At 33.8% G+C, this 18375-nt stretch overlaps 1 protein-coding gene across 2 annotated transcripts; it reads right to left on the reverse strand.

Annotated features, from left to right (window-relative positions):
- Nucleotides 1-6585: 6585 nt before the first annotated feature.
- On the reverse strand, nucleotides 6586-9962 carry LOC107788518 (agamous-like MADS-box protein AGL66). 2 transcript variants are annotated; one of them, XM_016610192.2, is made up of 11 exons: nucleotides 9348-9962; nucleotides 9174-9227; nucleotides 8969-8984; nucleotides 8799-8860; nucleotides 8652-8682; nucleotides 8458-8519; nucleotides 8199-8298; nucleotides 8029-8085; nucleotides 7772-7938; nucleotides 7488-7687; nucleotides 6586-6838 (listed from the first exon to the last, which is right to left on the reverse strand). In XM_016610192.2, exons 1-11 carry the CDS (start codon nucleotides 9530-9532, stop codon nucleotides 6744-6746), a joined length of 1029 nt encoding a protein of 342 aa, XP_016465678.1. In that variant the 5' UTR covers nucleotides 9533-9962; the 3' UTR covers nucleotides 6586-6743. The 2 variants fall into 2 exon arrangements, with proteins under 2 accessions (XP_016465678.1, XP_016465679.1); XM_016610193.2 differs by having other exon boundaries at nucleotides 8652-8679; nucleotides 9348-9956.
- Nucleotides 9963-18375: the final 8413 nt, after the last annotated feature.

Here is an 18375-nt window from a genome sequence, read left to right on the forward strand (position 1 = left end):
TTCATACATAAAACGACAACCAAAGTAGTGTCAAACAACTTAAAAAATGTAACGACGAATGAACAGCCCACCATTCCGTCATTATATGGTGTTTCTACACACTATTTGTCCTCCAAAATTTCATTAAACAATATAAAAAAAGATAGCCCAAAGGCAACACGAAACAGCCCACAAAACAGTCCACTACAAGTCAAATAACTCGAACTCACGACTTCCGATCATCGTCCCGTGAATTCTAACTATTAAAAAACGAATTTATCAACCTTCCTTGATATTTAAGTACTTAAATACAGAAATTAGAAATTTTATTAACTATTAAATATATTCCAAATCTCAAACTACAAAGAAAAAGAGAGGCGATATAACGATACTTACGTCGTAGGGATCGTTTTAATGTTATCGCTTCTTGATTCCGTGCCCGGGATGATAATATTATTTGAAACACTATTAGAGAGCTTAAATACAGGTTCTATAGTGTTCTATGATCGGGTTCTATGTGAAAATGATGAGAGAGACGAGTTAAGACATAGTTATCAACGTTTGAAAAAGTCAAAAGGTGCTAGCTTGGCACCCTCTCATTCGCCCATCTTCCGATGCTTATATCTTTTTATCCGGATGTCGTATGAACGAACGGTTAAGTGCGTTGGAAACTAAATTCCAAGACCTTCAATTTGGTATATAATATGTCCCATAAAAACCTCATATATCATATGAAATATATTTCTCAAAAAAGTTCTATTACAGGGCAAATCCTTCGTCGGTTTTTCCGCAACTTTAATCCGATTTTTTCCAAACTTCATATTTTTCTATCCAAACATCATATATAGACATATTATGACTTTAAAGTCATTTAAATCATGATTAAAAATTCTTCATTATGCCACCTTGGGACGCACATGGTGTAACACTCTCGTCGAACCAAGGAAAGAAGACCGGTAGTGATTAAATTGACGAGCGCAAAATACACACTTAAAAATTATGCTCGTTAGTCACAGATAGTATAATATAATTATCGTGTCCACAGGGATTGGATTTAAACAGTATTATCGTAGTTTGTAGCTAGATTGCTATCCAGGAGGATCAACAGTTGAGATATATATGAATTGTAATACAAATAACTAAGAATCTAAAGCTATTGACTAATGACAATCACAACAAAGGTAAGCAAGGAAGTTATCAAGGGGAGAAAATATGTGTTGATAGGATAAGTACAAGATAATTGGTCGGGATCCAACTCTAGATAATTTACTTCTAATGTTCAAGTGAGTCTCTCGAATTTACTTAATTATCAGCACAAATGTTTAGTAGAAACTCCTCTCTCAATAAAGTCTTAACCTCACAATATGAACCAATTTAAGCTCGGTGAAGATATGCAAGAATTCGAAATGGATTGGTCTTTAGGAGAACCTCTTTCGATTATCCTCCTAACTAGGTTTAACCAAGGATTCAACTAGCCTCTTTCAATTACTTAGAAGAATCTATGAACCCAACCAACAATATATTGCAAATATATCATAAGTTATACCTCTCTTGATTACAAGAACAAGTGAACATAGATGCATAATTAAATCTTCCAAAAATGATTCAAATACATAATACTAGAGTTATAATCCACAAACAACAATCAATACACCAAATCCATCAAAAACCAAAAGGTTCTACTCCATAGACATGGAGAAGTTCTTCACAAATGAAACAAAAGTATAGGAAAATATAAATACAATCCAAAACCTAATCTTGAGTGAGGAAGGAAGGATAAAATCCTTGTGCTCTAGCTTCTTCCTCTTTTCCTTAGCTTTCTTAAGTCTTGGTATGTCAAAATTGGCTCTAAAATGGTGTTTTGGGGTATTTAATCTGCCCCCAAAACAAAACGGATGAAACTAACCTTTTCTTAGCGAAATAGGACTCTTTCTGGACAGGACATGCACGGTCACGCACCTGGGGACTTGCTCGCGCACTTTGCACACCGTTCTGCCCCAAGTGCGCGCCCAATGCGCGATCACGCACTTGGTGGCGCACATGGGTGGTATCAGTTGGGAATTTAGGAAAGTATAAAACATGAAATTTGTAGCCCTTTTAAATAGATATCCAATGATATATTGTGGAGCCCAAACGGAATTCTGTGCTAAAAGTTATGTGCATTTTACTGGACAATGCGCAATATGCCTGCTCGATTCTTCGTTTCGTTCTTAAAGTGCATCATCCGTTGATCTCCGAACATGATCCCAACTTAATCCTTGGGCTTTTACTCAGACATCAAAGCTTCAAAATAGCATGAATTCATCCCACAATATATACATAGATCGGAATTATTCCTACAAGGCATAAAACACGTAATTATTGCAAAACACTAGCGATTAAAACTCCAACTCAATTAAAGTATAATAAATTAGAGTACAATAAATGACTAAAATACAGGATTATAGCCTATCATCACTTGAACCCCAAAGTAAAATGGTAGATATAAACAAAAGAGTAACCTGCATGATTAATGATGATTTTCTGGTTGGCACCAGGGACTAAAACTGGGAAATCCGGTTTCCAATGACACTCTCGTCAAACCAAGAAAGAAGACCGGTAGTTATTGAACTCGGGGTAAAGTTCAGCAGATTGAGGGAATCTATAGAAAAAACTTGATTTCTCATGGTTTCACGATCAATTATAAAAGAAAATTCTTGAGGAATAATTTCTACAACTGTAGATTCACGCACAGGTTCATTTAAATCTTTATTCCTAGAAGAAGATCTGGGGATTAAAGGAGCCCTAGGTTTAGAAGAAGATGGCCTAGCAGAACTACTTTGAGAAGAGGAACCACTGTTAGATAATGAACCAAGGCTACGAAGTCTACCACTTCTCCTACTTCTAGTAGGGGCAGTAGAAGGAGCAAGTTCATCAACAATCACAACTTTGCGAGGATCTGGCGTTAACGAAGACATGATTATCCAAGGAAATACAAAGAAAGATTAATGTAATGGATGCTGAAGAAGGAAGACTCCAAGAAATAAAAAAGAATGAAGTATTTATAAGAAGACACAATCGTCGTTAAAATTGGTCATTACGAAGCATCTTAATGGAACCGTCACCTCGTGACTGGCACAGCCGCAAGAAAAGAACCCTAAAAGGCGCTGAGAAACTGCAGAGCCAATCGTAAGAAGCCACGTAGTGTGTGCATTAAATAGATGTGACAAACGACACATCGATTCTGAAAAAGACATGATGGTACTCGAGAAACGCGGCAAGGAATTTCCTCCATAAAAACTTACCACTTCCAGAATATTCAGTTGAGAATATTCAGAAAACGAGGGGAGGGGTGGTGGAGGGGGGATGGGGGGGAGACTATCTGTATTGGTGGAAAAAAGACACGACACGTGGAACATCAGTAAGCTGACGAGGCATGATGCGTGGAGCATCGATATAGCGACAAGTGGCATTCTCAATTAACTGAATTAAGAATGCATGGAAGGTACGGGAGAAACACCCACAAGGTAGCATAAGAGAAAAGAACCGAGCCTGCCAGTTATCAAAGGAGAAACAGGAACGAAGTGAATGAAGACTGCAAAGAAGGGAAGATACACGAACCATAAGTAAATAAGGAAGGGGATTCAGGAACAATTATAAGGAATCTTTAGTCATAAATATGCCAGTTACAGTTATCTATAGTAATGGGCAATCGATGCAATTAATGCCCTTAATTAGTACAAATTAAGTATGAGAACCGTTATGATTGCATGCTCCTATATAAGGATAAGAATTTCATTTGTAAGGACAAGTTACAATTATTACTGAAATACATACTATAATTCTTTGCTTTATGCTTGAAAGTTTTCCGCCTTAATTTTAGGGATTGATTGCTAGTCCATTCCTTATTTTTCTTGGCTAATCATCTCCATCACTTTTTTCTTTTCCCTTAAGATTATTGAAAAAGTGAAGTAAATTTTAGTTATCAGTAATCCGTTTTCTTCTAAATATTGGCTTTGACGGAGAATTCTATTTTTGGTTAAACACTCGCAAAAAGACTTCGTCAACACTAATTTTTGAAAATTTGTAGTACCTTCTTAAAAAATAAACACTTATAGTTTTTAAAAAAATTGACCTGCCATCAGAATAGTAGTAGTAGTTGTTGTCTTTCTGCTACTGGGCGAAGTAAAAATTCGTAGAGACCGCTTTTGTTAATCCATTCACCAGTAGCAGGTTCACAATCTGGCTATGAAAATATTGCAGTACCGATTGTACTTCAATAATTTTGAATATTTACTAGTACAAAATCAAAAATCCAAGATAAATTATTGGTTTTTGAATATTTACTAGTACAAAATTCAGAAACAATTCATGAGTTTTGAATTTACATTATACTTCGGCCAACACATGCTCTACCCTAGAGCACGGGTAAATACGTTATTCACACCAACAACTCTCCTTTAATTGTGTGGTTCAATTAAAATATAAGAGTTTAGCGAAAATTAGTTAGGTCATCCATCATACACATACAATGCAAATTAAATGTCACCAACACCTATGATAAAATTAGGATTTCATAAAAAAAAGACACTATTTCGAAATTAAAATGCATCCCAGTTCAATTGCAGAAAATCAGCAACCTAAACCGAGGTAAATCCAATAAAAAGTATCTCACGAATTATTAAGTATTATTTTCCGAAATTACGTATTATTATTACACGGACAATTGTGATGTATGGTATCTTTCGTCCCTAACTAGAGGTTTCAGGTTTGAGCCCTACGAATATAAAAACCTTTAGTAGAAGGTGTTTCGCCTTTTAATGAGCCTCACACGACACGAATCTGAATTAGTCGGGTCAGTGAGTTCCGATGATTATTTAAAGCCTTCTCATTTACTTGTTTGGAGAATCAAGAATTTCCATTAACAAACTCAAGCTATTCTTTGAGAATTACACTATACCAATGCATGTTAACTCCTAGCTTCATATTTTTCAAACTAATTTTTTTTAGGCACAACGGCTCTCTCGTTCTCACCGAGAAAGCAGATACTGTCACTGAGCAAAATCGATGGTTTATTCCTCTTCCAATTTATATATCAATTTGATTGAAATTTCTATTTCAAATGTTTAGATCCTCCGTAATTCTCTACTATTCTTTTTGTTCTTCAGAATTTGAGAAATGACAGAAGATCATACTGAACGCCAAATCATCCCTGCCTATATTTGATGTGTTAGTGATCTTCATGTCTGTTGTTTAACCTTCTTCAAGTTATTATTAGTATGTATAATTTTTTATAAGCATATCGATCACCTTCATATCCATCGCATTTTAAATCTGTTAAGTGCTACTTAAATTCCAAGCTTACATGAGTTATTTAAGCTTCTTTCGGTTAATCATTTTTGCAATTTTTAAGTTTCTCTTTTCTACGTACTAAATTTTCTATTAGGATTTTTATTGAAGATGCCATTAGAGGTATCTTGATTTTGCGTTGTACTTTAAATTCAATCTCTACAATGTGCTAGTTAATCTGAATGACCTGCTTCACACCTATGTAATACAATACCATTAACTGTTAACGTAGTAATTTTCTTTAATAGAATGATTAATTATTTTAATCAATTTCAGAGGAGGATACAGAAAAATCTAAGAAAAAGACTGCTGGGACTTTAGAGTTGAAGTAAGCTACAGTGGAAGATATGATGCTGATACAAAAGGAGAATCAGAGGGCTCATACTGTTGGTATGGTGGTCCTTTAACAAGTTGTTTCTGATATAAATAAATTAATAGTAGTCACCAGTCGGTATGATGATGATATGAGTTGAGCTTATTAAAAGAAATGAGGATTCATATAACTGAGGCCGACCCTAACTTGTTTAGGAATGAGGCCTAGTTGTTGTTGTGGAGAAGAATCATCTTTATTACTAATAATAAAGTAGAGAAGCATTAGATCGAGCTGACGTTGTGGATAATACCGAGTCATTTTACTTTGGTCTAAAATTTGCTCTGGCCAAAGTTGCATGGCTGCATTATTAGGTTCAATTTCAAGCCAGAGAGTTTAAGAAGCAGATATTTCCATTCTGGTTTAATTCAAGAAGGGTGTGGTTGTTTTAACCAAACTAGAAAAGAACACAACAGTGAGCATAGGAATACACATTAAGCTTGCAGTGTTGACTTTTTATCACATTGTGGGCTTACTAAGAAACGGAGAACCTTAATCCTTATCCTTTCTATGCCACTGCAACTTTAAGTATCTTGTTTCATTATGGGCTAGGCTACTAATTACTTTTAGCTTGTAGAATCTTAAATCCCAGGAACTGGATACAACTTGATTGCCCAAAGAATGACATTTTAAGCCAGCTTAATAGAATGGCTTTGTAAAACCAACTCTTGGCTTGTTCTAGGATTTTTATTTTTTATAACCGTGGTGCTTGCGCGCACCTCGACTAATTTCACAAGATACCTGCTGCCTCTCCAATCAGCAATAGATACCAGGTAATTCTATTCACCAAGGCTTGGATAGTAGATGAAAATAAACCATCTAGTGTTTTTTGAAGACCTGTTCTCGTCCACTTCATTGATCGCTAAGCCACACCTTTGAATGTTTCTAGGAAATTTGTTATAGGGGAGTTTGGGGCAGCAAGAACACTATATTTATTGACGAGTTTCAGTAAATCGCGATAGGATAGTATGACAGAGAAATTTTCTAATCTAGTAATATTGCAAATAGCAGCGATATCAAAAGGGAACAGAAAGAACAAATCTAAATATAGCACAACAATGATTCCTTATAGGTGATCTTGGTTCACCGGAGTGAGTTGAGACAAGAAGAGTTCAAGGAGTGCTCGTTCTCTGGGTTGTGCCTCAGGAAAGGGATCATTTCCTGTCAACAAATTTAAGCAGTATATATCAATGCAAAATCATACTCCTTTCTAAAACTGAATCCTTCAACTTTTACTTTCATGCAATTATCTTTTTCTCAAGATAGGATCAAACGTTTTCTAGCTATTTAAAGGCTACATCAAACGTATTCTATTTAAAGGTTACATAATATGACAGGTTTTGGAGGAAAAGGTGTCTAAAAAGCCTAGAAACATGGTAATTAACTTGTTAAGGAGGCCAGTTTGCAACTCATCATCAATGGATCACACACCTAGAGGCGAAAACATTACCACGCCCAGTGTATACATCAAACTAATAAACATATGACTTTTGTTCTATCACTTACATACGGTTAACTGATGTGATTTGGTGTAAGCACCGAGTAAGAATAAGTTTCTTACAGAAGTTGAAAAACTTGAACTAGGGGGACGAGCTAAATGGTGAGGTGTGGCGCCCTCTCCCTCACTAAAGAAGTCTGCTAACAAAACACACTGAAATCCTACCTATATAAAAAATTTCTCAGTTCTGGATTAGATTCTAAAGAAGTACCTCTGCTTCAATGAATTTAGTTTGAATCGAGATCCTTAGTACTATCTAAGAACATTTTGTACTTATGGCTCAACAATATACTAAGTGTAAAAGATATTAACCTGTTGGATACAATGGTGGCCACGGAGCATTATTGACATCAATGATGCCTTCAAACGAGGACGTTGGACGTGGTGGATCATTTTCAAATCGATTATTTGGTGGACTCAGATGATCTGTTACTACTGCAGAGACATTTGGAGTGTGAAGTTGAGTTAAAGATGGTGGTAACATGTTTTCCATGCGTTGATCAGCTTCGTCTCTGCACCCCAACAAAGCCTCAAATCTCAATATAAATTTAAAAAACCAGTGAAAAGGACCACCATTTAGAAGAAAAAAAAAGTACCTGAAGGGAAGAAGCCCATTGGAATCAAGAAAATTCAGAATTTGGACGTGAGGATCTCTTTGTGAGCGTGGAACCCAATCCATGAATGTATTTGAACTAGTATTTGGAATTGAATCACTTGTTGCCACATTATTCACCACGTTCACATTCTGTGATGCAAAATCCATCTAAAAATTACCAAAACACAAGGTTCAATTACTTTGTTCTCAGACATGTCAAAGTTATTTGTAACTGAACAAGAGAAAGTTTCAACTTACCTGTGGCTGTGGAGCGGTTTGTCTTTGGGGAGAGCTATATGTTTCCTCCAATACGTGCTGCGTCGTTCCATCAAAAAATAGAACGTAAGTTCGATTAAATGGCTTATAAACAAACTAATTTCCACACAACTTCATAATGATCACAGCAAATTTATAACTTGATAACTTACTTTTCGAGCTTGAACTTGCTTTAGTGTTTCTTGGAGTATTTCTTCCCTATATTGTGCCTCACATACTGTGGTGATTTCGCACAAATCTCCTTCATACATTCTGTAAAATTGTAAAATTTTTACTTCACTCCAATTTTGGTAGTAAAAGTCTTTTAATTATGCTTCAGTACATAACATGTTAGTTTGAAATTTTGTACTGCCAGTATATATATAACTTAATAACGTGATTTAAGGAAAAAAATTATTGTTAGCCATTTACCTTAGTCGCCTATCCATGTCTTCTAGTTGAGTCTTGTATTTAAGAATTTCTTGTTGAAATTCCTGAACCAGTTTTAATAAAGCAAGAGAGAAGTAAATCTCAAATTAAATTAAAGCTAAAAACGTTCCAATCATCTGATTAGCATTGAAGCAATTATATATAGGACTCAAGGGCTTAGGGTATTTCCTGCATACCTCTATTTGGGAATCAACGCTCGCTGGGCTGCTTCACATACAAGAAGGAAAATTATTACTATTTCAAAAGGAGAAGCTATTTTAAAAAATGCATTAATTTCATATATACTAGATAGAAGCTAGAGAAATCTTGAAGGTTATTTGAACCTGGCTGCTTGATACGTTCGATCTGTTTCACATTTTAGCTTAGCAATAGCCCTTTGGAGATGCTGCAAAATTCATATTAAGAAACAAAGAAAAAAAAATGTAGTTCATTTAAAGGAAAAAGGCAAAAAGGAAATAAAAACAAACTAACAAACAAAAACAACAATTCGTACCTCTTGGTTGTGTAAACTTTACAACAGAAAGCACGTACAAACAAGATAAAAGAAAAACATATCAATATGAGCTCAAGAAAGGAGAAGACAAATATTTCTGTGTATGTAAAGAAGAGAGGGGAATTTATTCTACTTGAAGTCGAATCAATGAATTTCAAATACGAAATGGTTAAACTAAAATAAAATTTTGAAATGGTTCCCTTACCGTCCTCGATCATGTTCGGGGAGATTAACATAACGTGCCATAATATCTTCAATGCTGTTATAAATAAAAACACCCCAATTAGAAAGAAAAAAAGAAAAGAAAAATATAAAATGATTATTTAGTTGAAATAGAGAAATTGATTCTTGAAAACTAAAAGGGAAATTTTATACAAACCTTTTATTTCCAGAAAAAGTACTAATTCTACCAGAAGGAGAGAACATAATAAGGGCAACATCAACATCACAAAGGACAGAAAGTTCATAAGCTTTCTTGATAAGACCATTCCTTCTTTTAGAGAAAGTGACTTGCCTATTTGTTGTATTCTCTATTTTTTTGATCTGAAGCTTTACTCTCCCCATTATTATTCTGTAGAACTACTATCCCCACACCTTTTTAGGTAAGGATGCTAAATATAGAAGTTTGTACTATGAATTTACAAGTCTTGTATATGTCTCTTTCAAAGAAACCTGAAAGATATTTATGGGTACCAACTCAAATAATAAATAAATATAGTACTCTAGCTATAGGACCTTGTTGTGCGGAGAAAAAAAAATACAAAATGCAATAAGAAGAGAGATGGTGGAGGTTGGGGAATTAAGTAAAGAAGACAGAGAGGAAAAGAAATGTACAAAAGGGAGGAAAAGGAAGGAAATATAACAACTGGATTTGGCAACATTAGGCCACTCCAGAAAAGATGACAACACTAAGTTAGCCGCAGAAATAAGAGATGGCGGTGTATTCTCGGCGCCTCTTAAAAGGTGGTTGTTTGAGAGAGAGTCTCTAGTCTAGTACAGAAGGTAAGCAATTTTACTTTCTACTATTCTAACTTTCTTAACTTCTCTGGCCTATGAGTAGGAGACTTAATTTGGATTTAAACAAAAGACTTTGAAGTTATAATTAGATAAGCAAGTTACTTGGAATTATTCAGCAGTAAATAAATGAGTTGATGCTGCTTTCTGTAGAGATGTTCGTAATGGCTGAGGGAATAATATGAGTGGTACGTAGCTAATCGTTAAATAAAACAATAATTTAAGTGGTTGACCATGTGGTATTTGGTTCGAGGAAAAGATTATAGAATGTCAGAACAAATGCCTATATTGGAATACATATAAAATACGTAAAAAAAACCTTTTAATCACGTTAATTTTGTATTATTATTAACAATAGTATCACACATGTTAAAAGAAGTTATTCGATTGATGTAGTCTAACATTTCTCCACCGGCCACACCCTTCTTTGCTTTAGCACTTCGTATTCTCGGTCTAATTATCTACATAAAATCAGTCTTTTTGTCAAGTCCGATTAAATAGAAATCAGTATAAAAATTAAAATTAATTACGAATTTTATCGCAGAATTTTTTGATAAACTGTCACTAATTCGTCGTTAATAAGATTAACGATGAATTTTTCTGTTTAGCTATAATATTTGTCCATTATCAATTCATGCTGTGTCAATAGTGAAGGTTGACGTTGGAGTTATTAAAATACAAGTATACCATATTTATCAAAAAAAATCTAAGTCCTTAATTAAACCAGTAATTGGTCAACTTTTATTTACAATATAGTCGAACCGTCAATATATGTAGGTAGTAGTAGTAGTAATTCCCAAGATGCGCAACAGCAAAGAAAAATTACAAAGAGAAAGAGAGCACGTATATAAGGTGAGTATGAGAAAAGAAAGAAACGTTCGCAGGTTAGAAAATGTGGAGTGGATCCAACTTGCGGGCAGTCGGGCACCAAATTCCCAATGAGTAGTGTGATTCAGTTGAGAGGGTGATAAAACCGAGGTGGATACCCCTTTTAAAAGTAAGGCAAAGACGTGTCCTATGTTTCCTTGATTCCTTCACACCCTTCAAACTTAGCTGTTAGCTCTCTTATTCCAACAGTTGCCCTGCATGTGTGCCTTTCTCCTCCTTTTCCTCTCTCTCCCTATCTCCTTTTCTGCGCTTACCATTGTTTAGTTTTTATTTTTTCATTTTTAATTTAAAACTGAAATTTATTTATTGATTCCATTAATTTAAATTCATGCTAAATAAATTATCTTAAAGAGGTATTATTGAAAAATATTATTGAGTCGGTCCACCTATAACGGGTGTTAGATGGACCATAAGTCCATTGATTGTTTCTTCACGTACAATACTAGAGCTAGTCTATATAAACATCATTATAGGTGTTAATAATTAATGGTTTTACTATCATAATAAAATGGCTAGAGTTTGGAGGAGTTTTCTGCATCTACTGGATTTTTAGGTTATGGGCAAGGAGATTCATCAATTTCGTAAGGATTACCAACGACCGATACAGATTCGCTTCCGCGAAAGAGAAACCCATAAGTCTCCTAATTACTAATATTTACAGTTAAAGACTATTGAAAATATTTTTATCAATTTTTTTTTGATTCCCCTAAAATGATTAGAGAAATATCAAATCCACCATGCCCGTTGATGCTCACATTATTTAGTTAAAACAACATGAAAGGGACATACAAAATAGAATCAATTTTTCTTTTCATTGGTTATTAACTCTCTTGTCCTCTCTAGTCAATTTCCTGCTAAAAGGTATGCCAAATGAAACGGGTTGGGGCTGTTTTCACCAAAAAGATTCTATATAATAAGGCTAGTGGCTGGTAAGGTTATACAATAATTAGTGACAGTGGCGGATCCACCCCGTAGGATGGGTTGCTATGTTGGTAAAATTATCATATATTTTTATAGAAGTTTTCTTAAATGAGGTTAAATATTTGATCCCGTCACCCTCAGTAGCAAACTAGACAAATATGCTATGGCCGGTAGATATTTTTTAAAGTTTTTCTCGTGTGTAAAATTCAAGTTCGAATTTATCTTGAACCTTATCTGACTTTCCCTTTTCGTTGTGCTTTTTATTTCCTTTGTCCCAATCATTTTCCTTTTTAGCTACCTCCTAATTTTCTATTTATCGTTTATTATTATTTTTTAATATTTTTTTCTATATTCTATTATTTTATCTGTGATCTTTAATAAGATCACTCAAAAAAGAGTCTCCAAAATTTAAAATTTCATAAAATAAGTATCTCTCTTAATCTTATCTTTTAATTTTTTTCTTTCAAAATCAAAAAATTTGGGTCTTGATAGGAAATTTGGATTGAGATCAAATTTAATTTAAATAATTTTTTATTATAACATAAAAATTTGTACTATTCTATAATTGTTAAATACAACTTAAATCCCTTTACTATTAAATTATGATGAATATTTCGTAAGTATAGCCTAGAAAAATATGAGATTTATTATTTTACTTTTTGGAATCTTGTAGTTTATCTAATTTTGCATTTACTCTTGGGGTACAATTTATCTATTGAAGATATTTTTTTATTATTCTTATCTGATTGGTGAAATTCCCTTATTGAAGATGTTATTTTACTTGTGCAAATTTATTCTAACATACAAAAAAGATGTAGTTCCCAATTGAAAATATTGATTTTACTTGTATTGTTAATAATGAAGGTGTGATTCCTTCTTTAAAATGCTAATTGTATTTGCTTGTTGATGTCTGAGATGTAATTTTTATTTAACAACAATAAGAACAACATATCCAGTGAAATCCCACAAGTAGGGTATGTGATAGAAATGTAATTTTCATATTTGCAAATAAAAAATGCCACTTAAATTACCCGAATAAACTAAAAAAAAATAAACTGAACAAGCGTTCCGAACAAACCCTATATTAATTATTATAAGGTTTACATTAAAGGAAATTATGGCACCCGCCACCTTCAAATTCTAGATCCGCCTCTGATTAGTGAAGTTAGTTGAAAGAATTCTATCAATATCTAAAAGTATTTAATTTGTGAACTATAGATATGCGTTTCTCAAAAAAAAAAAAGGAACTATAGATATGCGTTTAGGAAAACAATACCGTTTTATCAAAAAATATAGATCTTGGTTAAAATAATTAAACTTATATTAATAAGGGTTAATATTAGCTAACAATAATATCCCTAGATGGAGTTTTTAAAGAAGCAACAAATACTACGTAGATACGATCGGACAACGACGGTGGTATACAATAAATATTCTAGAAATCAGAAGCAATAATATAGCATTCAATATCAATGAATAGCAATAAATGACATTTAAGTAAATAAAAATGAATGAGTCACCTAAGAAAGGATGGAATAAGTGGATGTTCTTTCTGACAATGATGAATGATAGTCAATCCCTTGAATATTTGGGTTATTCTCGGATCTAGTGGAAAAGTATAGACAAGAATCTTAGTGAAAATGTGATGTTTGTATCTTAGCAAATGAAATTTGATTCTCTTTCTCAAGTCAAAGTGTGTTTTTTACAAATGAATATCACATGTCCTCTATCATTATGTCTTTTTCTATTTATGGGGAACATACTCCTAAGAAACCGTAATAGTACAAGTGTAGAGAATATCCACTAGAATATTCTCTTTAATATCCTATTTTGAAACTAGCCGTTATAACTCTGTCAAAGGTACTCGGCCTCGACCTTTGTTGACTCTTCGACTTCGGCCCCTGTTGATTCTTCGACCACAGATTTCGCCGCTTCTTGGGCTATTTCGACAAACGACGGCTTGTGAACTTTTTCTCTAGTACTATCTTGGCTTAAATAATCTAAAGATAGATTTTGACCCATACACGAAAAAAAAAAAAAAGTTGATCTTTGTGAAAATTCCCCTCATTTATAGTATTTTATTTGCACAGTATTTTTCACCTTAATGAATCAATTCATTTGTTCTCAAGGGATAACACATTAAAACCAAGAGTTCACAACTGAACTTACTGCACTGGTTTAAATGTACCTGATTGGATTTCGCTTACGTACTTCCCTATTACCATTGTAAGAAAGTTAAAAAGCTGCTTCATTTGTCTCTTAAAATTATGTATCATCTGATCCACATAATTAGACAAAAGACGCACTCGTTTGTTCTCTTTAAGAATTGAGTGAATGATGAAAGGGCAAGTCCGACCCTCGGAACTATGTTTCTTTATATTCTCATTATTTTTTTCAGTACATAAAATTATAAGCCATGACCAAAATGAAAAAAAAAGTATACTTAACTTCAAAATGACGACAGTAAAATCAGGACGGAGTTTATCTGTTAGAACATTCGCTCATTTGATCACTTTTTAAAATAAAAGATCACCTTTTGGCACCAAAAGAAGCACTAGAGAATGTGTTTCGCATTATCAAACAAATAGGTATTTGTTCCGTTTTGTGAAAACAGTGGGATTTTCTTTTTTTCTTGTTAGGTCCAGTAAATTAGTCCTTCCCTTTTTACTATTGGGCATCTACCACGAAGATAGCCCAAAAAATCATAGCATGCCTTTTCAGCTCATCGCTATTCCTTTTTGGGCTAGTTCTCTTTTCTGAAGTATAAAAGATAGAAAAGAGAAGATGACAATGACAAAAGATGAGTTCTCTTTCTTGGGTTTTTATAGAAGCCTGAATTAGCATGGAAGAAACTTGGAACTCATGCTAGTGGATATTTGCCTATATTATTCCATCCGGTCCATTTTAATTATTTTTTTAGTTTTTTTTTTTGTCATCCAAATATTTAATTTTTTCAGATATCAAAAAGTAATTAACTTTTTTTCTAAAGTTGCCCTTGAGGTAATAAGTCTCGGAGTTCTGTTATATTTTCAATGAACAAATTAAAGAGAGTAAAAATTAATTTAGTCAATTTTATTGTTAACTAATAATAAAAAGTGAATTCCTTAATATGTGTTCAAACAATAAAAAAATCAATTAAAATGGAGTAGAGGGAGTACTTAGATTGAGGACAGTAATAAATGTACACAAAAAACTCGATCACTGCTACCATTAAATTAAACATTGTCCCTTAGTTTAAGGTTTAGAAAAGGAATAAAATTACATTCATCGCCAATATAAATTTTTTTTTTGCACTATCATTGACTTTAAACATGTGATAGTAGGTTTCTTATTATTTTATCACCAACTAATGTTTATCAAAAAATTTATTTGTAATTACCTAATAAATAATCTAATTGTGTTCTATAATAAAAGCATAGAACTTAAACCCTTAAAAAGATCTTTGAGACAAGTTCACGTACAAAGATTAAAAGCCATCTCCGTAGGAAATCATAGATTTGAAAATTTACGAGAAATATCATCGGAACTAAATTGTGTTAAAAGTTGAATTTTTCTTCCTAGTGAACCAACCATAGAGAAAAACTTTAATAATGGTAAGATCAGGAAAAGGGTAGCAACCACATTTTCCTTATGGTCCAAAGTCCAAAGATGGCGTAGGAATTGAAACCAATATTCGCCTTTGCCTTTACACCTTTTTGCTACACAACAAAGAGGTGGTTCTGCAATATGGCATTGCTGTTAGATTCCCATTTGCACTTTTGCCTCATCATTGCAATTTGCAGCAGTGTAGTGTCCCTTTGCTATGTTTTTAGCCACTGTGCCTTTATGATCTTCTGCTAGTGTAGTGGTCAATTTTACGTTTGCCATTGCGTCTTTTATTCCTCCTTATCGTTTTTAATGTTAGTACTATTATTGTTGTCTGTTTACTTTAGAACCATTTACTAGGATGTTCCTGTAGTATAATCTCCCAAAGCCCAATTGATAAGCAGATTTAAATGAGCAAAATTCTGTCTTAGGGATACATAAGCTTAAATAAACACATTAACTGAGAATAATTTAACATTTTAAGGCGTAACAATATTTGACAAAAAGTTGTAAGAATATTATCACAATATAACTCAAGATCAAACATGATATTAGAACACAATACAAATCAAGATTAACAAGAACAATTCTTTACATGTTTGAGTCATACCGCAGATTAACGAAGGACTAGTTCTTCCTTTCTATTAACCCTTTTTCAATATGGCGGCGTCAATGAGATAACTACCACACAAAACAAATTTTATGAAATAACTCTGACTCTATATTAATATAAGGGCTAGAAAGGAGTCCTAACTACAATTAATGAATGAAAGAAACCCTGACGGGCCTTTCCATTACGGGGTTCGGGTTGAGTCTACACTCACCGCCATATTAGACTCACCAAACACATAGAGTACACCACCCAATAATCAATTATCACATTTATAGTTGGGATCACATTTATAAACTGATAGAAACTAGGAGTCCACCAAACTGTATAGAGAACCAGGTTCTCTATCAGTTCCCAGATTAAGCAACAGACTATATAACCAAACAGTATAGGGGATCAGGTTCTCTATCTGTTCTCACAGTAAATATGCAGTAAATAAATAACACAATATATTTACGTGAAAAACTCCTTGCTCAAGGGATTAAAAACTACGACCTACCCTAGTAGGAGTTCAAATTCACTAAACCGAGCAAACTTCATATTACAACCTATTGTAATCTAGGAATTAAACTCTTAATCCCTCGCCCCTTACAATAATTCTATTGTAAGCCCTTTGCAATAACTCTATTAAAAAACAACAAACCTTGACTAACTCTACTCAAGAAACCAAATCAAATAATAGTAGAAATATGTCCTACAAAAACACTTCTTGAAAGTAGTGTAGGATTACAAATGAAGAACAAAATGACAAAGACTCAACAAACCTAAAGACTTAAGATATCTTCAATCTCTGGATCTGATCCTTGAGGTTGTAGCAGCTTTGTTCTTGAGAGAGGTAGTGGCTAACACTTGAGAGAATATGATTTTTAGATTTGCAAGTGTTAAGTGAAACCTCTTGCTTCATATTGATAGTATATGTGTGAGGTCATGAAAGATGATGCAAGAGAGTTTCCTTTAGTTTAACCTTAGCAAGCTATAATTGTGCTGATGTACTGCTTTCAGACGGTACAGTGAAACTACTTTTACATCTTTAGAGTTGAATGCACGATAACCAGGAGAACTGATCCCTATCTGTTCCCTATGTTGTTCCCTTATCTGATTTCATTGAGAATTGAACCAGGCATCTTACTAGTTACTCTCAATGTAAGGGAACTAATTGTATCAGGTTTTTTATCTGGTTCTCCCATAAAGTTTGTCAAATCATCAAAACAAAATATGCATAACTTATCAATTTCCCTCTTTTTGATGATGACAAACTTAGAATTAATATTCCCCTGAGAATTAGATCTCCACATTATTCCCCCTACGAATCAGCCATATTCCCCCTGAGAACCTGTTTCCTCTCTTTCAATTTTCAAATAACATATCTGCTGCTAGTCGGTACAATGCATCAATTTTTATAACTGTAGAGTTGACTGTACGATGGCCAATGGAACCGATCACATCTGGACCCTATCTGGTTCCTCGAGAATGATTGGCAAATCATCAAAACACGAAATAACATAACTTATCAATTTCCCCATTTTTGACTATGACAAACTCAAAATTGATATTCTCCATGAGAATCAGATTCCTTACATGTACTGATCATATCTGGTCCCTATCCGGTTCATCGAGAACATTTGGCAAATCATCAAAACACAAAATAGCATAACTTAGAGCAATTTCCCCCCTTTTGATGATGACAACCCCAAAATTGATATTCCCCTCGAGAACCAGATTCCTCACATGTTCCCCTACGGATCAGACCTATAATCAACATGTTAACAATAACGTTTCCCCTGCGAAGCAGACCTATCTTTCATGCACAACATAACATATCAATTCAATTTTGTTCCTCCCCCTATTGACACCTATGCACTTCTCCCTTTTGGCATCATTGAAAAGAATAAGAGAAGAAACACAAGCAAAAAGAAGTTCAATAACATTAACTCATGTCACTTGGGAAACACAACATAAGAAAGAATAAGAACGACAAGTGAATATCATTGCACAAAATAGAGTGATTGCCTATAGTAGAGTAATTATAACAAAAGCATATCTATTTCAATCAATACAGAATATGACAATTTAAACAACTAAAGTACTAATGTCATCAAACATAGGGATCAAAAGAAGATAGGAATTCAAGGAAATTTGGAAGGAGTGAAATATATGGATCACTAGGCAGGAAGAAAAATAAGGGGCTAAGGCTTTGATGAGCATGTCCATTCGTTCATTCACAATCCTTTGATCAATAATCATCTGCTCTCTCAGGTCCTCTACCTGTTTCCTCAATATTTCATTCTCATCCTTCAACTTAGCATTCTATTCTGCCAAGGGTCCACAGAGACCTGGTTCTCTACCTATCTGAGCAAGCTGAACCATCAATCAGATCACCAAGAATCTC

This window comes from Nicotiana tabacum, chromosome 12 (assembly GCF_000715075.1).
Source record: "Nicotiana tabacum cultivar K326 chromosome 12, ASM71507v2, whole genome shotgun sequence".
Classification (NCBI taxonomy): Eukaryota; Viridiplantae; Streptophyta; class Magnoliopsida; order Solanales; family Solanaceae; genus Nicotiana; species Nicotiana tabacum.

Bases quoted from the DNA above. Each gene is read 5' to 3' on its own strand.
- LOC107788518 (XM_016610192.2), bottom strand. From the start codon at position 9,532: ATGGGGAGAGTAAAGCTTCAGATCAAAAAAATAGAGAATACAACAAAT. The intron at 8,520-8,651 runs GTATGCAGGAAA...AAACTGGTTCAG, and splicing joins GCGTTGATTCCCAAATAGAG to GAATTTCAACAAGAAATTCT. The intron at 7,688-7,771 runs GTACTTTTTTTT...GTTGGGGTGCAG, and splicing joins AATGGGCTTCTTCCCTTCAG to AGACGAAGCTGATCAACGCA.